This window comes from Varanus komodoensis, unplaced genomic scaffold, assembly GCF_004798865.1.
Source record: "Varanus komodoensis strain SLA01 unplaced genomic scaffold, ASM479886v1 scaffold18_3, whole genome shotgun sequence".
NCBI classification, from domain to species: domain Eukaryota; kingdom Metazoa; phylum Chordata; class Lepidosauria; order Squamata; family Varanidae; genus Varanus; species Varanus komodoensis.
Genome location: NW_025335549.1, coordinates 3,755,352 through 3,775,472, shown reverse-complemented (window position 1 = coordinate 3,775,472; position 20,121 = coordinate 3,755,352). Strand labels below are relative to the sequence as shown.

General features: G+C 48.5%; 1 protein-coding gene across 9 annotated transcripts in view; it reads left to right on the top strand.

Annotated features, from left to right (window-relative positions):
• KIAA1210 (KIAA1210 ortholog) overlaps positions 1-16,606 on the top strand; it is a 39,383-nt gene extending 22,777 nt beyond the window's left edge. For 4 of the 9 annotated variants that reach the window (XM_044427286.1, XM_044427285.1, XM_044427281.1 and 1 more), the window contains exons 4-12: positions 437-563; positions 2,800-2,958; positions 4,692-4,757; positions 6,682-6,891; positions 8,654-8,750; positions 8,886-10,463; positions 11,070-11,221; positions 13,430-13,535; positions 15,047-16,606. In XM_044427286.1, coding sequence (XP_044283221.1) covers positions 437-563; positions 2,800-2,958; positions 4,692-4,757; positions 6,682-6,891; positions 8,654-8,750; positions 8,886-10,463; positions 11,070-11,221; positions 13,430-13,535; positions 15,047-15,237 — 2,686 coding nt within the window. In that variant the 3' untranslated portion in view covers positions 15,238-16,606. Of the gene's footprint in view, positions 1-436; positions 564-2,799; positions 2,959-4,691; positions 4,758-6,681; positions 6,892-8,653; positions 8,751-8,885; positions 10,464-11,069; positions 11,222-13,429; positions 13,536-14,816 lie in introns of all 9 variants that reach the window. The other 5 variants (XM_044427282.1, XM_044427284.1, XM_044427283.1 and 2 more) reach the window with 5 other exon arrangements.
• Positions 16,607-20,121: the final 3,515 nt, after the last annotated feature.

Sequence of the window (20,121 nt, the reverse complement as noted above, 5' to 3'; positions counted from 1 at the left end):
CTTTCTTCCAGACTGTAAAACCTGGAGGCAGGGACTGTCTTGTTTGTTTGTTTTTTTTTTTAAAGGAGATCTTACATAAGCTACCCTAGGAATCTTTCTGGCTAAAGTGCAGGGTGAAAATACTTTAAATGAATGAATAATTCTGATCTCAGCTTGGCGTTGAACCCCCTGGGTCGCTTTTTGCAAGCTGTTCTTTCTTTACCTTGCCCCTTTATCAACAGTATGTGGATCAGTTTGGCTAAATGCTTTGGACTGTGTCATTAGTGGAATAGGTGGCCTAGAAATATTTCAAACAAATAATTAAATAAATGCATCTGTGCAAAAATCATATGGAGCACTTGCAGAAAACAGAATTAAGAGAGAGAGAGAGAGAGAGAGAGAGGGAGAGAGAGATCTTTTAAAAGTCTGAACAGTTTTTCCCATCTTCGATGTTTAGATCCAAAGGAAGCATGGGGAACAAAGCCTTATCGCACGACAGTGTTTTCATTTTCGAAGCATTGCCAGATGTTGCCGGCCAAATGGCCTCACAGGAAAACCTTCCTGGGAAGGTGAAAGCATTGCAGGTAATGGGGTCTCTTGCCTTATTCTATTCTCATGGGAAGGAGACAAAGAAGATGTTAATGGTTTTTGGTGACTAGTGGCTACTGGGTAGCCAAGGAGAGGCAGGTGCCTGAAATGTTGGTAGCTTGCTGCAGGGATAAACAGGTTGTCTGATTTCCGGGGAGAAACTAATGCTTTTGGCAAAACTAAAATTACATCACTGGAGGACGGCTGTGCCATGGTTTGGACACCACAAAAACCCTCCTTTGATGTAAGATGTGAGGCCAGTGGTACAGTCAGGCCAATTTAGGCCCTGGACGGCTTATAACACATATTTTTATTATGAATTTTACCAGGACAAAACAATATGAAAGAAATGAAAAACAAAGAGACATCTCCTGAAATGAATAATTTCTAATATGTAAATACCCAGATCACAGCTTAAATCCATGTATATATCAATGTATAGCATGTATAGGCATACATGTGTCATTTATACATAAGCTTCAGGAAAGGCAAACCCACTGTCTATATATACACCTCTCCATATAGAGGTTTTTGCTTGTGGTGCAATGGTTAAGAGTGTGGGACTCAGGAGATCTGGGTTCGAGTCGCCGCTAGGCCATGGAGCCAACTGGGTGACTTTGTGCCAGTAGAAGACTCTCAGCCTGACCTACCTCACAGGGTTGTTGTGAGGATAAAATGGAGAGGAGGTGAAGCTTGTAAGCTGCTTTGGGTTTCTTGCAAGAGGAGGAACGGTTGGGTATAAATGCAATAATGATGCTGCTGATGATATAGTCTTAAATCCATTTTGTTAAAAAAGATGAGCATTTATCTTTCCTGTGTTGTAGTTTTCAGTCTTCTAGATGTCAAAAAGACGAGGAGAATCCACTTCTGCTGGCAAACTTTTAACTTTCCTGAAACAGGCTCCGGCCTTCATGGTCTGATGGAGTGACGTGGGGCTTCTGGTGGCCATAAATACTCCTTTGGTTGTGAGGCATACAACTGATGTGTCTTTCCCCTGCTACTCCAGCCACCACACTGCACAACAGCTTCTGCCTTCCCCACAGATTAGAACAACATTGCCAGCAAACAATGCAAGCAAAACTCTGAGCATGTGCAGTTCTGCAGGGGAAATCACAGCAACATCACAGTAACGGGAATAGTAGCCTGTTGCTCTGCTGCTTCTGCTGCCTGAAACCCTTCATCACCTGGTAGTCACTGAGGATCCTGGAGGAGGCCCCAAGGTCTGCAGCCGGCTGCACCACGGTGCAGGCAGCCCCCGGTCCCGGCGCTCAGCTCCAGCCTGCCCAAAAGGCTCCTCTGTGGAGTGGCAGGAACACGTCTCCAGTGCTGCATGGCAGGATAAGGGTGCTTTCCTGACTTTTGTTTTGTGCGCTCAGCTGATAAGGAGGTGTCAACTCTGGTCGGTTAGGCAGGAAAGAAGGCTGAATACTTTTGACAGCTGACGTAGGCTAGATTCTGTGTGCATAAACAACGTTGCCTATGCCAAGGACTTGAGAAAGATTTTCAGGCATCTGTTCTTGAACCCTGCTGGGTCTATTAGCGAAGGTGGAGTTTTAGGAAAAGCTTTGGGTTCACAAAGGCTAGCTTGGGGTTTGAAGGTTCAATTTGGCAAATATTCAAGGCTCAGGTTCAGGGAGAGGTTTCCATAAGTGCTTGGAAATATTGAGAAGGTACCAAAAGACAAATCTTGCTTTGCATTAGTGAATGGCTGACACAATCGGATTCTGCAGGGGCACCTAAACAAACTTGGTCACCTTCATTTGTGGTTTAACATTTTGTCTGAACCAGAATCCTTAGCTTGTTACTCTCTCTGAACAAACCAAAATCATATTCCAGGAACTAAGTATTCCTACTGAAGAAGCTGCATCATCATCTTAAAAACCAGTGACTAAGTTCAGGCAGCACAATAACTCACATTCAAGGGTTGAATGTGCGTTGTTGATGAATCATGGGTTGCTGCTAAGATGCGCGTTACTGTGTTGTCTAAACCCAGCTGCCATAACAAACCATGGTTTCTTACCCACAAACAATTCATGGTTTGCTTTTGGGTTGTGAACTGTGGGTTGTTTATGGTTAACAAACCATAGTTTGTTAGCTTAGCTGGGTTCAGACAAGATAGCTCACATTTCAACAATGGCTCACAACAATCCCTACTCAACTTTTGAGTTTGAGTTATTGTGTTGCCTGTACCCAACCTATGTTTAATCTTTTTCCTTCTTGTTGCCCCAACAGCTTCGGTTACAGCAGAACCTCAGGTTTGGATCCCCCCCTCTTGTAATTACAAGCAAGAAAATGGAAGACACAGGGACCGTTTCAGAAGATGACGGCTTACCCAGAAGTCCACCAGAAATCTCCCCTCTTCATGACATTCTGACCTGTCCTGTAAGTAAGGTATGTAGGAACATAGGAAGTTCCCTGCTACATTTGACAGTATGTTGATTTCCTCTTTCTCCAAATCACCTTTCTTTTATAACTATTAGGACAGGATTCCTGGCAGTTCTGTCCAAATCTTAATTGTCATGGTGGTTTCCCTCTTTTTTTTAAAACCCAAACAAGAAAAAGAATGCTCCTATTTTAATTTCCAAAATATTTTTGATCCAAGAGGCAAGGAAGAACAGATAGTTTGCTTGAGCCCTTGCTATTTTTGAAAGCGAGCGGGTTTGGTCCTCCATGCCATGGCTTCACATCAGAGTGAGTAAGGAATGTAAAAATAACAGTGTAGAATTGGTGGTGTCTTTTTATGCCCCTAATTTGGTGATGTCTCACAAAACTGCAGTGAAAACTCTCTGATAAGTTTAAGAATATAAGGAAAACCTTTCTGGTAAGCTCACCCTAGAAGAGCATCGTACTTCCCCTGGGATCCCAGAAGCAGTGCATGGTACCTTCTCTTGCTATTACTTCTGGTTGTGAAGGATCATGTTCAGTTTTAGTCCCACTTATGGAAACGAATGGCACTTAAGTTAGTCATAATTAACCACCCAATGTGCCACACAGCCACTGGAAATAAGATCTGAAGCCTAGAGTAAATTTTCTACTGGATCCAAAACAACCACCAGTGCGTCTTTTAGTTTCTGGTGAGTGGATTCTTCGCCAGCAACCTGAATTCTGTGCCCTCCCTTAATCTGGTTTGTAATTACAAGCTTAAAAAATGTCAGTGGTTTTCTACATTTGGCAGAGCGCGAGATCTGTGACAAAAATGTGACTTTGGGGAAATAACAGATTTTCTAAAGATGGCCTACAGGCAAAAACTAGAATGCAAGACCATCCATGCTTGCTTGCACTGAAATTAAAAAGCAGGAAACCTAAGGTCTGAAAAAAGGATTAGTGCTCAGCACAATGAGTAAAGCAGAGGGGACCGGCAGATGAACAATTACAAATTGGTTAAATTTGAGGTGACAACAGCACCTCAACAAATTGAGGTGACAACAGGAAGATAATTTTAAAAAGATAAAATAGCTCATCAGCTGCAACCCAGAATCTGGCTACAGAGAAGACACTCTCATGGATTCTCAGTACAAGTGTGCCAGATGTGGGCATGATATGGAACAGAACCTCCCTGCAGGATCGTCTCGAGAGGCGGTCCTTTGTTTATCCTGGTCTATCTAACTGCCTTTGCCAGGTGGTTCCATTTGGGATCTTTTGACAGGCTAAATCGGAACTCTCCAGCCTCAGATCTCTCTGTCAGCCTTTGAACCTCTTTCAGCAAGAAGTCTGAATTCTACTTCAGAGAAGCTCTTAGAAGAGATTTTTTAGCCTTCCTAAATGGCAGAAAATCACAAAAGCTGGAAAGTGGCAACCAACCGGTGAGGGGAAGGGGTGAGGCCATGTGAGAAACCCCAGTGGGCCGTATCTGACCTGCAGCTCGGAGGTTCTGCACCGCGGCCCTGGGCCCTTGCGGGACACGAGCCCTGCCTGTCAAAGCCTCAGCCACCTTGGTGCTACGGAGCAACTGTCGGCGTGCCTTCGCACGCGTGAATGTGGGTGAGGGGGTGCTGTGTCGGTCCCCACCCTGCTTCTCCTTTTGTGGTTCCTTGTGACTCTCCTTTTGATGTGCCGCCCTAGGAGATGTGCCGTGTTGTGCTGTGCTTCCCCTGACTGGCCTTCTCCCTTATTTTGTCCTGCAGTCCGCCAACCCTGTCCAGCGCCATCGCTCTTTGAGTTTAGGGGGGACAGACAGTGAAGATGAGCAGGTAATTCAGCAGTGCTTTCTGCTACTGATGCAAGCTGCAAGCTGCTGGAGCTCGCAACAGACCGCTTGCCCCTCTGGACTGTCTCCTGCAATGGGCAGCAGCTTGCTAAGGGTGTGCTCACAGCCCAGCTCCTGGCTTCTTTTGAGCTGGAGGTGCCTTGAACTGAGGCTGGGTCCTTTAGCACACAGAGCTCAGTTGGTCCTTTGGCCAACCGAGCCGTTTCAAATCGTGGCTAAGGCAGCAAGAACACACAGGCTCCTGCTTTGATAGGTGCCTGATCTTATGCCTCACGCTGATGCTGCTGTTTGTAATATGATTCCACCATTTTTATGACTGATGGATTGATTGTGTTAATTGCATGCTCTCCTCTATATGTTGCTGTAGGAAGGACACGATCCCCATATATTACAAAGTGGAGAAAATGCTGTGAAGTATCTAAACATCTCTCTGTGAAAAACCTGCAGTGGAAATGCATAGGGCTGAAGCCCAGATTTAAGGCTGTTAGGAAAACACGGAAATTGTTAAATCCATTTTATCTGTGTTTTGTAGGTTGCCTGGCATTTCCCCCCCTACTATTCCTCATTGAAGGAATCAGATTGGTTTCGCTAGAGTGTCATTCTACTTCTGCAAATTTGCATCAGTGCTAATTTTGCACACACTGCTATTGTGCAGAGACAATAATCTACATGAGTTGACATGGGAAACTGAGTCCTGCGTAGAAGCCCTTTGCACTGCAACATTTCATTACAGACCCCACTTGCAAGAAGCCAATTCATGAGACTTCTCTTCCATATTTCCTCCTCCGCTTCTGCCCCCTTCCTTTCTGTTCTTTTCAAGATTTGTTTATTCATTCATTCATTCATTCATTCATTTCCTTTTCTTTTATACTACCCCATAGCCAAATCTCTCTGGGCAGTTCACACAGTCCATAAAACCAGATGATAAAAGTTCAATAAAAATATTACAAAATCGGAAAAAATAAAATGTGTAAAGCAGCTAAAAACAGATAATGAAAACAGACAATAACAAAGAAAAACTATATATAAACACACACATACACATATACATGCATGCATGCATACATACATACATATATATAAGGGAAAATTTATTCAACAAGACAATGAAGAGTTCTGTTGCCCTTCAGCTGCTGAGTTGCTGTTGCTGCTTTTTCATGGAACAATGGGGCGATTAAATAAATGAAAATAGATCCAGCAGCAATAATATGGGCTTTATTGGACATTAGCATACTTGAACGGGGCAGTTCACTGAAGCCGGCTGGGCCAGGCTGGGAGCTGTGGAGCAGTTTTCCTGCCTGAGTGTGCATGCACACAGTCAGGCCGTTGGACCACGATCCTGGCAGCGTCTGGGAGACCATCGCTTGCTCTGGAGTCCCAGGGCCGGGTTGCCGGACTTCGGTGCTGGGACTCTGGTGGCCAGGCCTGGTCCTGCCTCCCCCGGCGCTGATGTGGAACGCGCCACGCTGGCTCCCTCTCCGAGAGCAGAGCTGCACTCCAGAGTGGAGGAGAGGGGCGAGGGGGCCGGGGCGGTGAGGCCATGCCCTGGACTGGTGTCCCAGCCGCCTTCCTTCCCCCTCCCTGTGCTTTATGTCGATGGGCGAAAACAGCCATTGGGATAAAATGCATGGGCAAGGCACAGCTGCAGCAGAGAGGGCACCCCATGCCTTGCTCCATCTACTGGATGCATCTAGGATGAATCTGGACATGCCTCTGAGGCGTGGTGGATGGGATGGGATCTGTGAAGGTCGTCTCTAGGCCCGGCAATGGGCTCTTGCCTGCCCCTCATGTTGGGAGTTTGTGTCTCAAGTCTCTAGTCCTGTGGATTCCCCGTGAAAGCTTTGCGCACAATGGCCGTGAGGTGCAGAAAGCCTGAAATGTATCCGTTTGCCGGTCTGCCTTTGCAGGTGCCATTGGGATGCTCCTCCCGGCCTCTCAGCTCACCCTTCTCCACAGCCCTGGGCAGCCCCGCTGGGCCAACCTGCCACTTGCTTCCTGTCGACTTCAACAGCCCGGCCACCCCGCTGGGCTGCCTGGATACCTCTGTGGCCAGGCATCGGATTGCCATGAATCCACGGAGGCAGAAAGCCTTTGCCCACAAAGCCCAAAACCTTTCCGTAAGTGTCTCCTGGAGGACAGTGGTTCTCTGGCGGGATGGAGAGGGATTTTGCCCTGCGAGCCTCTCCATCCGCCACACGGACGTTCTTGGCCAGGCTGGATCTGGTTGGCTCATTGTGGCAGGATTTAGCCCTGGATGCTGAGGAGGTGAAGAGATCTGCCCCCTTTCAGGTTGGGGGTGAAGGGAAATGCAATTTGAAATGTTTATTTCTTTCATGTAAAGAAAGCTCTTTTCATGCATGTCCAGCAAATGGACCTTTCCTCTAGATTTTAAAAACTGGGCTGGTGCATAGGAAGACAAGTTGCCCCTTAGACTCTCAAGAGAAAGAGTGGACTAGACCAGTTTTTGTGTTTCTGCTTGTTGTGGCATGGAAGGTCCATGCATAGCATTGGGGTCAGTTCTCTCTGCCATCCAGGAGCCTACACTTTCCCTTCACCTTATGTGCAAGGCAGAAACAGAGGCTGCTGGGTCAGACCAGAGACCTGTCCCATCCAGCATCCTGTTTTCCACGGGGACCAACCAGCTGCTTCTGCAGAAGTCCAGGAAGAGGATGTACGCACCGCAGCAAGCCCCCGCTTTGCTCCCCCAGCCTTTAGTAGCCATCCACCACCTTACTGTCCTCTGTGAAGGTGTTTACTGGTGCCGACCGTGTGCTGCGCCTTCCCTTTTCTGAGCGCGCCTCTTCAAGAGGTCCACAGGACCTGCTCTGAGTCCAAGTTGGGGGGAAATAACAATGGGGCAGAACTTGTGGGGGTGGGGTTGGGGGTTGGTTTTGCACTGCGGCCTTGGCCCATGTGGTTGTGGTGTTGTAAACTGCCTTGGGGTTAGAAGGGTGGAGCACAAGTAGAGGGGGAATGAAGGAATTATAATTATATACAGAAGCCCATCGGTCCTCCGAGGCCCCCTCCATCATGACCATTATTTCTGGATCTTGCAAAGAACTGTTCCAAGAATAAAGTTTCACTGGGAAGCGGACTAAGAAAACAGGCTGTGCCTTGTTCCCCCTTTCACTATCAATTTTTGTAGCAAGTTGTAACTCAAAGAAATTGCTGCACTTCCCAGTGCTGGCTCTGTGTCTGGGGCCCTTGGGAAAGAAGGTCTCCTTGCTGCTGCTGCCTCTGACTGTTCCCTTTGGCTGTCTGGAGAGGCAGGACCAGGGGCTGTTGCTCCTCACCTGGTTTTTGTCCACGCCGACTCGCTCGGAAAAGGCAAATGTACAGGCTGCCGTGCCAAGGCAAGGCAGGGCCAGGCCAGTAGGCTGCAGGAGTGAGCAGTGAGCTCCTTGTGGGGAGGTCAGGCTGTGGGGCGCACTGCCACCACATGAAGTGCCAGCCCCCGATTGGCACGGGGATCAGCCAAGTTCATGCAGAAGTCTGTCCATGGCTAGTTGTCCTGATGGCCGCGTGGTGCCTCCCGTATCCGTGTCTACCGGTGCTATTTCGTTGGGCTTGTAGGTCCCTGTAGGAACAGAACGCTGGACTGGAATGCGGGACTCTGGACCTGGTGCAGCACAGCTCTTCTTCGGGCAGATCCCTGGCACTGGCCCTAAAGCCACTGATCCCATTTTTCAGTATCACATAGTTGTGACTCTGGTCATTTTCACCACTATATAAAAGAAAGCGATTGATGAGTTTAAAAGGCAGGCAGATCACCTTCCAGCACCTCTGCTGCCACCTTTTATGGGTTGAAAGTTTGTGCTGCATACCTTACACGTAAAAATCAGTCTGTTTATACAGATCTGTCTTCCTTTCCAACACCAGGTGGAGAAAGAGCAAGATCTTCTTGGACCTGCTGAAGGAAAAACAGGCCACGAAGTATCACGTCAAGGATTTGATGGCCAAGAGAAGAACCGGGAAGGTATCGGCTGTGCGTGTCCTTGCACATGCCAGTGTTTTTACATGCAAAGAGCATGGGGGAAGGAGTTGAGATTTGCCTGAGTTTTCAAGGCCAGAAACCATCTTCTTTTCCCCCTTCATCCCTTTCCTTGTGCAGGCCCTTCAACCCGGAATGCGAGTAACTTAAACGGGAGTTGGACTAATGATGTCTTTCCCATGGCAAAGACCTCCGACGTTTTGCGGTATTCTTGGAATGCTGGCCCTGGCGTGGACGAGCAGCATATTTTGGCGTCGGAGGACCAGAACTTTCTGGTAACAGATCTCCAGGCAAATGTGACAGTGTCCCGTTCAAAGCCATCCTCTTTGGTAAAGGCAGAAGGAGAAGGAGCAATGGAGGAGGATGTAGGAAAAAGAACCGGCTACCCCATCGATGACCTTGAGCTAAACCCACAGAGCTTTGGGAAAGGACTAGTGGAGAATACTGAACTTTCTCAGGCTGATGCAAAAGCCACTAGACTTTGTGACACGTTGCTCCTGGTCTTGCATGGAAATGCAGGAGAAAACCTTCATTATGAAACAAACTGTCCCCGTGGACCCTCCTTCCAGCCAGGGGACCAAAAAGCAAAAGGCTGTACCGCTGGCAGTGGCGTGACTCACGTGGATGGAGTGGGAGACAGCTCTGCCGCTAGGGGCACATCTGCCAGCCTCGAAGCAGAGCCGGTGTTGCCCATTTTACAGCTTCCTGCATCGACGTTGGAGCCTTCCTCAGGAGCAGCAAAGCCCACGGCCTCAGCCCTCGGAGACGGCACAGCCATCACTGAAGCGACAAGAAGCCCTGCAGACGGGGAACCGCAGTCGTTTGAAGGCCGCCTGGAGCAAGCAGCCTCTCTGCCAAAGAAGTCGGCCGTGGTGGATGCCAATCTGGATACCCTTCTGCTGCAGAGGGCAGTGGGTGATAGCTCACGTCTCCTGAAGGAAGTTCACTGCTCTCTGTTGAGCAGCAGCCCGAGCACGGAAGAGGCTGATGTCGTTCCGAAGCAGGGTGATCTTCCTTCAGGAGGACTACATGCTGCAGGACTGGCTGAGAGTGCCTCTAACGGCAGCCTTCCTGATGGCCATACTGTGGACCAGCTGGGAAAGGTGAAAATGAGGGACGAAAGGAAAGCCCCAGAAGAGACTGCCAAGGCCCAGACAAAGGCTACCTCTGCTAAGCCGGTCAGGTTCACCATCGCGCCTGCCTGGCAGAGGTCTCTCTCAGGAGGGTCGAACCCCGTAGATGGTCCCTGCCCTAGAAGCACCCCGTCTTCACCCATAAGGCCAGAGTTGTTTGAAGGTGCACCCCAGTTTGATACAGCGTCACAGGGCTGCACGCCAAACAGCCCGGAACAACTGGAGAGGGTTCACAGAAACTTTGCAGCCAACTTGACCCTTGCTCTCGAGTGGTCAAGTGACGATGGGCAAGGCCAGGAGAGCCCATTTGGCGTGAAGCTGAGGAGGACATCTTCTTTATTAAGATACCAAATGGAGCAGGAGAAGGCCCCGAGGCAGGTTCCCCCAGCAGCTTCTGGAAGCTCCTCCATCTCGGCCAAGGATGAGCCAAAGCCAGCAACTTCTCCCAGCCTCACAGCCAGGACCAAAGCGTTGGTCGCAAAACCCAGCTTCAGCGAGGAGAAAAATCCCGGGAAGGCCAGACCAGAAGACGGGGCAACCAAACCACACACCAGCAGACCTTTAGGTATCTCAGTTCCATCAGAGGTGTGGAATCTGGATGGCCCACACCACCTTCCCCTTTTTCCTTGACCCCTGATTATCTGGTGGTTTTCAAGCTCTTGTGCAGCTCTGTCACCCATTCTAAAAGAGTCAAATGTCTCTCCTTAGTTACTGTCAGTAAAAAGTTTAAGTGAAAAGGCGCTGTCATTTGTTTTGGAAAGGTGGCCTCACCACTTTTCTTCTCTCTGCCCACTATTCTAATGTGGCTCCCAGGAGCTTCTCTGGGGCCCCAGGAGGTTCTGCACTCTTCTTCACGTGGATCTCATTCTGCGCCCTTCATTTGAGCTGATGCTCTGCTCAGTATTGAAGGCAGCAGAAGACCAGGGAAGAGACCGAGAGGTGGTCCACCAAAATGGTATCTTCCATGGCGGTTAAAATAAATAAATAAATAATGGGCCATTTGCCACCCTTGGGATACTTCTGGAGAAACTGCTGCCTTGCTCTACCTGATGGGGGAGCTGGCCCTGGTCCGGGAAGGGGTGGGGGTGGCATGGTGTGGCAGGCTCTACTGGCACGCAAAAACAAGGTGGCTTCGAACTCTTCCCAGCTTCTCTCCCATTCTTTCCCCTAGAGCAAACTCTGGCTGCACATTTGGAAGCCCCGTCCTCTGAACCAGCATGGATTTCGATGGCAAAACTGAAACAGAAAGGCTTCCAGGGCCACCCCCTCGCCAAAGCAGAAAAAGAGGGGAAGAAGCAAACCGGCTTTTCTCAGCAGGAAAAGGTCAGGACTGTTGGAATCATGCTGCGATGCAGCTTGACTGTGGTCCACACTCATAGGAGGTGCCTCTGATCAAGTTAATTTGTGCTTATAGCCCAAAATTTTCGCACGAGGTTGGTTAGGGTTCGTCTTAGTCATTTTAGGCTGAGGCTGAAGCTCTTAGATAATGTTTAACCGAGGATGCTAGGGATTTGTAACAGAGTAAAGCGAGCCTTATTCAGGGTTGAGAGGCATGCGACCTTCCAGATGTTGTTGAACTGCAACTCCCATAATGCCTCATCATGGGCTGTGCTTGTGCTGATGGAAGTTGTAGACCGAAACATTTGGAGAGATGCAGCCTTGCATTTTGTGACCATTTCAAGAAAGGAAGGAAACCATGTTCTACCTCCCAGATGTTGCTACATAAAACCAGTGTGGAGGTTCGTGCAACACTGGGGATCCATCCCTTATGCACGACTGCATGCTGCATTATTCGCCATGTCTGATTCGGGCAAGGAAAGAGATGCAGCACATAAGGGTACTGATTTCTGTGCATGAAAATCCATGCCTTTGGAATGACACTGAGCAATCTTTCAGGCCAAAGGGCAGGACCCGAGCCTCTGTTTTGTTTGGAAATTATGAAACATAGAAACAGAGCGTGTCAGAAGGGGTCTCCCGGGCCATCTAGTCTGACCCCCGGCTCCAGCCAGCCCCGCTCACGACATGCCCACTATGTGCATGTCCAGCCTATCCTTGAACACCCGCACCGACGGGGCTTCACCACCCCTCGTGGAAGAGGCAGTGTGGGCTGTGTCTCAGGAGATGTGGGTTCTAGTCCCCACTTGGCCATGAAGCATTTTTGGGCTGAGTCTCCACTGACTCTCAGACCAACCTCCCTCACAGGCTTGTTGTGAATTTAAAAATGGAGGGGGGCACATAAGCTGCAGGAAAAAGGGTGTGATCAAAATATAAACAAACGAGCGCAGCTGGGTTAGCTGTAAGGGATATGTAATCAAACCAATTTGATGGTTAATCCATAATAGTCTTGTGTTCTCCAGCAAGAGTTCTGTGGAACCGGCCAGCACAAGCTTCCTTGTCCTGCCACCTTAACAGCAAAGCACTCTGGGTCAGTGCAGGTGGGGACTGGAAGGGGCGAAGAGCGGGTGAGGGTGCTGCTCGCTCTGTCTTCTCAGACTAGGGGTGGGGATCCTACACGGTTTAGATGTGGTTGGACTGCAGTGCCCACTGGCCAGGGGCAGGGTGCCCAAACTAGCCTGTTGTGGAAGAAAAAGCACTGGGCCCTGTGCAGATGTTCCTCTCTTGCGCTGTGCTAATTGCATCTGGAAACAGAGAAGGGGTCTCTGGGACATCTTGTCTGACCTCCGGCTCCAGGCAGCTCCACTCATGACATTTAGTATCTAAAGCACTGCCCCTTCCCTCATGTTTCTGTCCATGCCCTGAGATCATCATCTAATGCCCTGCTTTCAGTACCTCCACAGCCTGAAAAGGGACTGCAGGTGGCGCAGGGGTTTAAACCGCTGTGCTGCTGGGCTGGTTGATCGAAAGGTCGCCGGTTCGAATCTGCACAACGGGGTGAGTTCCCGTTGCTCTGCCCCAGCTCCTGCCAACCTTGCCGTTCGAAAGCATGCAAATGCAATTAGATAAAAAGGTACCACTTCGGTGGGCAGGTAACAGCGTTCCTGCACCTCGGTGTTTAGCCATGCCGGCCACACGACCACGGAGACCGTCTGCGGACAAACGCTGGCTCCCTCGGCCAGGAAACGGAGATGAGCACCGCCCCCAAGAGTCAGGCATGACTGGACGTAACGTCAAGGGGAAGCCTTTACCTTTACAGCCTGAAACCTCTACCCTACTCAATGGGGTCTTTTCTAGAGTGGCCCCTAAGTGGTGTAATCTGGAGAGATGGACATGGTCCCAGGCAAAGGCCAAAACATTTCCTCAGGCCTGTTAAACTGCTGTTAGCTTTCTTTTTAATGTGCACCGTTGCATTTTAAAATAATCTCTGATTTTATTGATTCAGTTATTTCTCTCTTTTAAATGCTGAATCTTTGCTACTGCTTGTGAAATAACACTTTTTAGTATGTTTTATCTCTGGTTGGTTGTCTTGTGCTTGTCTCCTTGAGAGCTGCAGCACTCTGGTGACTCATAATTTGAATTGGTGCTGGCGGCTGCTGCTGCTGCTGATGCCGTTTCATTCATTTTCCTTTCTAGGATGCAAATACTACTCGTGAGAATGTATTGAAGAAGGGGAGCTCTCACCATGTCTGTACACTTGAAAGTAAACAACAGTCCAAGGTGACTGCATCACTTACAAAAGGTACAGAAAACTGGGAGAGAAGAACGGGTTACAAGTCCGGGCGGTGGAGGGAGAGCCCAGCCAAGGATGGTGGTTTAGGGTTAACTCTCTTATGACGTGTATTAGAGCAACATTGATGGGTCAACCAAAGAATATTTTTTGTTTGAGAAGAGAGAGATCACTGGAAACTTAACGGTGCTTCCGTAATATGTGCTGCATTTGTGGATATGGATCCTGCTGGCCTGCTGGATCTGTCCAAAGAACATGTGGTCCAGTGTGCTGTTGGACAGAGCAGCCACAAGCAGGATGAGAGGGTGCTAACATTGTCCTGCAGTTGCTCAGCAGCCATCGGAGCAGCAGAAAAGCACCATCGCAACCCTGTCCTGCTTGTGGGATTTCCATGTGAATAGAGCATTTTCCTTCTACCTGGGGACCTCTTGATGTGTGGAACTACAGCTCCCATGGTCCCCCACTGGCAGGGTGGGTGGCTGGTGATTGGGGATGATGAGAATTATAGCCCCATCTAGCATGATGCACTTATAATTTTAGTGAATGTTGTTTGCAGATCAAAGTTGAGGCATTCCCTCCCCAGGGGCTTATAATCTATAAGTCATAACAAAAGAAAAGAAGGATGGGGAGGGAAGAGGAAAACAAACTCCAGCACCAGTTCTTAAAGTCACAGAGTTCTTGTAATGACTAGCTGGAATTGAAACCAATCCAAAGTGTAGAGCCAAATGATAGATGGTCATTCAACTGAGCCAGTGGAGGTGGAGATGGTGTCAGAGGCCTCTCGGTCCCTCTGCTGCAACCAGATGAAATGGATTAATTAATTCTTTGTATATAGTCTAGATCAGGGAATTTCCTGAAACGCATGAACGAGAGATCCATGGACTGCTTGCTGCTCTGGGTGCCCCTGCATTATTCTAATCAGCAGCATTGCACCTTGGGCCTGGAGCGAAATCCCAAGCTGGATCTTGCAGGCTCTCTGGAAACCCTTCCCATGATCCCACCATTGGGCTGCCTGTCATTTGCTCCGTCCAGGCTTTCCCATGCTTTCCCATCCACTCACCCCATTTTAAAGGCAGGAATGGCTCCACCTTCTTTTCCTTCATCCCCGTCCACGCCCAGCTCCTAAGAATTTCTCGAGAACTGAGTTGAGAGACGTTCGCCATCCCCATCTGAATATCTGGATGGACTCAGATGTGGAATGACGCGGCTGGAACCATCTCAGGCGAAAACAAGACCTCATGACTCCGCAAGACTGCCTCGGCTCTCTGCTTATCTCCCCACTTTGTCTTCCAGCAGCTCCTGTCCGAACACCAACTCAGGAAATGGCCCCCGTGGAAAAGGAAGCGAGGCCAACCCTGACCCTGGCCGTGTCATCGTGCAGCCCTGCCGAGCCGCCCTGGCTGTCCCTGGCCAAGAAAAAGGCCAAAGCCTGGAGCGAAATGCCGCAGACGGTCCAGTAGCTGCTTGAGGACCTTTTCCTGCACTGCCAACGGCCATATTAATACCATACCGTCTATTAACAGGCTTCAGCCACTGTGAGCGCTCTTCCAGCAGCTTTTCCCAGTCCGGTGCCCTCCAGCTCTTTGGGAAGACAATTCCCAGCATTCCTGAACTTTGGCCTTCCTGCCTGGAGCTGACAGGAACTGCAACTCCATACCTCTGGAGAGGCACCAGGTGGAGGTACATTGATCTAGCTGTTGGAAAGGAGGATTGAGGAGTCGGATTGCAGAAGAGAGCTACGGAGAAGGAGCTCTCCTTTCACTCGCTAAAGGTGGCCATCGGTATTAATACACGACGTCCTTTTCCCTGGGAGTGCGGGAGAAACGTCAGCCGGGCTTCGCTTGGAGCCAGACGGCCTGCTGAGGTCCTCACACTTCGTCCTCCCAAGAACAGCATTCTGGGACAGTTGAGATGGTGTTTCCGGAGGGCCTTGGGCAGGGATGCCTTGCCGTGGGATGCCCGAACCTTCCAGGAGTCTGGATTGCTAGCAACGGATGGTGGGGCTGGCTTTTTGGGAGGGTCCATGCAGAGTTAGACTCCATTTCCGAGCAGCAAGCGTGAGCTCAGCAGCAGTGTCGGCGGGTATCCGGCATGCCCACTGCCAGGGATGGGCCCGCAAGGGATGGCTCAGGCCACCAGCTGCTTTGGCTGTCAGTGCCAGCTGGCAGGGCCAGAGTACAGGAAAGCTGGAAGTTGTGGGTCCACGTAACTGGAGCACCCCTGGGGGCAGAAGGCTGGGCTTCACATTAGGGGGCTGCTGTTGCCTGGAAAGCTTCCAGGCCAAGCGGCAGGAACTGCCCTCCTCGCAGTGTCTTTCCTGCCTCAGATCCAAACCTGGCTGAGCAGTCCTCTGCAGAACGTGCGCTGGAGCTGGTGTGCTTGGTACCTGCACCGGCAGCTGCTTGGTGGGATCAGCCTCAAGGTTTGCAGGCATGGAAGCCACTGTGCTGTGCGTCCTGTCACTTGGGCCCCGGCTGTGCTTCTGAGGGTCACCTGGGACATTGTGGCACCTTGACACATCAATCAAGAGACCTCGCAGGCCCCACGGCTCTGCTCCATCTGCTTTTTTGGATGCAACGTGTATGCATCTCAACCAGCTGTGTGGTGTCAATAGCCTACGTCAGAGATAGGCAAAAGGTAGGTCCCCAGGTGCTTTGGCCTTCAACTCCGCTGCAGCACTCACACCTCCCAAGTCTCCTCGGCACTGGCCATGGCTTCAGAGCAGGTGGTTCTGCTCCCTGCCCCAGAGAACAGACAGCTTCTCTTGTTCCTGGTGACATTTTTGCCACTAGTCCGGAAATCAGCAAGGAAATTCTAATCTGGAATTAACCCTAAACCCTCTTCTGATGATCCCCTTTAGTATCCACTGATTCAACGCCCTTCTTCTCTGCAAAGGACACCAAAGCTTTCTGTTGGGATTTTTGTTTTTTCTGTTTTTATCATGCCTCTGTATACCTTTCAAATGTACGGTATGTATATACTTTTGTGGTAATCCTTGCATTTCTGATCCCCTCCTTTTCTTCTTTTTAAAATTTTATTCCCCAGTTTTTTGGTTTATTATTAAATGCTTTTGTCATAATGGACTTTGATACCATGGTATTACAGTCTTGGGAAGGAAGCGCATTGCTTCTAACAAATCCTTGAACAGCTGTTTTCATCTCCTGTCCCTGCTGAGCAAAAACCATGCCAGTTATTTCTATGCCTAGAAAAAACTATTTCCTTTGCACTGTGCTGCCTTCTTCTCATTTGATGGCCAGGAGAGGGCGACAGAATATTTGTCTGTTTCAAGTCCTTTCTTCTTAGCTAAAACAATTCCTAGACTAGCCTGTTTAGTGTCATGGGTGGCCCTGCTCCAGATTAAGTTAGTTTTGTTGCTTCCCTGGGAGTAAGTCTCTTTTAATATATTGAGACTCAACTTACTTCCAAGTAAACATGTATGATCAGAGCACCAGGTGAGCCCCGTTGGATCTCAGCAGGATTCATCTAATTCAAGCATTCTGATCATGCAGTGGCCAAGCAGAATTCCACAAGTGTTGGACTGGGACTCTGCCGATCCAGGTTGGCCATAAAGCTCTCTGGGTGACTGTACCAGTCAGGAACTCTACACCAAACCTACCTTACAGGATTGTTATGAGGATAAAATGGAAAGGAAGAGGAGGATTATGCATCCTGGGTTCTTTCCTAGGTTCTTTGCAGGAAAAAAGGTAGGATATCGCTCATATAATAAAAAATATACACGCTCCTTCTTGCTCATACTGCATATTTTACATATTCTCTTTAACTAGTTTAAAGTTTAATTGGGTTAGCTAGTTGACTTCTTTTATTGTTAGCGTGTTTTAAAAAAACAACAAGGAGAAACCTATGCTGAAGCTTTGTTCGTGCCCTTCCGTGCACTGGTCAGAGGAAACTTGCTCCTCAGGTAATCTCCTGCTCTTATTATATCTTGCTCTCCAAGGGCTGGTGGGAGATTTAACTCTGTGAACTATTGAACTGGTTGTAAGTTGAGAATCCGTGCCGGAAGATGTGGATGTTTAAAGGGGTATCTGTAGCATGAAACTGCAAGATGAGATTTGACCTAAAAAAAGAAGTTGAAGAAGCAGAAAACTACCTTGACAAAAGAGATATTTTCAACGAAAGTGCGAGCTACTTGTAAGTGAGGAACCCATGGATGAAAAAGCAGGTTAAATACAATCCTTCATGGTAATCTAAGGAGCAAAACAAACCCCATTTGGGGTCTGGGAATTATGAATGAAAATGAATACTGCCAATTAGAACAGGTGTGGTGAATGCTCTCCAGTGTCAAATGCAGAGGTAGGGGATGGACCACTAGGACTGGAATCTCAGATCTTTGGATTGCTATTTGCCCTACCACCATGCTTTCCAGAGGAGGATGTTAGACTGGAACGCGAAACCCCCCTTGTAGAACTAGACGCATACGTGGAATGTTACCACCACAGTCTTAGCACTGGCTTGCAGTGTTCCAGTGAGTCAAAATGCCAGCCTGGATGTCAAGCTGGCAGTGCCTGGGTTGTTGCCCTACGGTCCTTATTTTGACTTTTGATTAACAATGCAGGGATGCCCACAATCCTTTATTGTTTTGTGGCATCCAAGCCTGGAAACTCTGGGATGTTTATGGATTTAACAACCCAGAGCTAACCCAATAATTGCCCAGCCTTGTTGCTGGGTTAATTTTATATTCTTTATCACTACACTGGAGTGACTGGGTCCAGATGTTACAGCAAGAATTCCTAGGCCATTTAACCCATCAGCAACTCAGCCACTGGGTACACGCATCGTAAAATAACCAGAAAGGGGCATTCCTGGGGTGTTGATTAGAAGTGGAAATCACAAGCACACAACTCACTCCACACATCCCTGCAATTCCAGTCAGTGTAGCTATCAGACTGGGACTTGCGAAGTGGAACAAATAGTTCTAGTTCCTACTTGGCCATGAAACTCACTGAGTGACTCTGGGCCTGTCACTGATGCGAAGTCCACCTACCTTGCAGGCCTACTGTGAAAATAATATGGAGGAGGAGGAAGAACAGGTAAGCTGGTTTGGAATCATGCAGCGAGGTGGGGGAAATGTCAGGAATAAATCTAGTAAGAAAAACAACAACTTCAGGTAAGGCTGTGTAGGTGTGTGTTTGTGCCCATGGGAATTTATTGTAGCAAAAGCTTTCACAACAGTCTTTCCCACTGCATTATAATGTCCAGCTCTTTTTCATATAAAAAGGACATTAAAAATATCCTCCTACAAACTAAGCAATCCAAATCTTATACTTTTAAAAACCTTCAGATTTTAAAAAAAACTGGGCTCATGAGTTTGGGAGATTAGAAAGATTTGTGATTTGAATTGTGCAATTTCAGGTTTGTTTTTTTTTTTTGGAAAGAGGTCTGTGTTGAAATTGGTGCAAGAGCTTATCGTTTTCCTAACTTGTGTGTTTCCAAGCATATAGCATTCTTGAAGTCTTAAGTTCTCGCCCCTTGTAGCTCTGAGATTTCTTTTGCACCTATTTTCTAAAGCATGTCAAGGGCTGTTCATAAGGCTATTTACTTCTGTTAAATACACACCCACTTGTACATCAAAAACTTCTTTTCTACTAGGACGCTCTAACCTTTCATTACCTGTGTTATGTAACTGGCCACATTTCTGCTCTTTGATGCCGCACAACCAACTTCTCATGCAGCGGCCTCATGAGTTATAAAAGGTGTTTTCTGTTGGCCAGCTAGAAAAAAACATTTGCTCTACTGACCCTGATAGTTCAGGTTATGTAGAGAGTATAAACCACAGAGGTTATTGAAACACTAAGCAGGGCAGAAGCTCAGGGAGAATGTTAAACATTCTGTTACAATAGGGAACAGTTTCCAAGAATAGTTGCAAGAAAGCACAGAGGAAAAGCCATGCTGGATAGTCCAATGGAGCAGTTAGGCCATGATGTCCACAGGATCCCTCAAGCAGGATGGGACCAGACCTCTGCCCAGCCCAAGCTCCACGACAATTGCTGTATGCAGGCATGCTGCCTCTGAGAACAGAAGTGGCACATGGCTAGCAAGGCCTATAGCCACTGATAGCCGCCGCCTCCTCTTCCTCCATCATGAATCTGTCCAATCCCCTTTTAAAGCAATCAAAATTGGTGGTCATCACTACTTGCTGTGACAGGTTGAAGGCCATTTCTGATAGGCAGGAAATGCAGCAACTCCGCCTTCTACCCAATAAACCATGGTTTCTCTTCATTGGTTGGTTGTTGCTAACAAGCCACGGCTTGTTGGTGCTGCTGGGTTCAGCCCACACAACCCAGTTCAGTGAAAACCCACACTCAGTCCTTAGGTGTAGGTTGTTGCGTTATCTGAACCCTTCTCTCTCTCTCTCTCAGATAAGTAGCTGACTAAAGAGAAGAGCTTCCCCTAACAGGATGAGGGACGGTCTCACCTGTGGGTCAGACATCTCCCATGACTGATTTACAGTGTTAGGTTAGAACTGAGAAGAGCCAGGTTCAAATTCTCACTCAAGTCACTCTAGATGGGCCAGATCCCTTCCTTCAGCCTCACAGGGTTGATCTGGGGATAAAATAGGGAAATCACGTACGGTTATGAG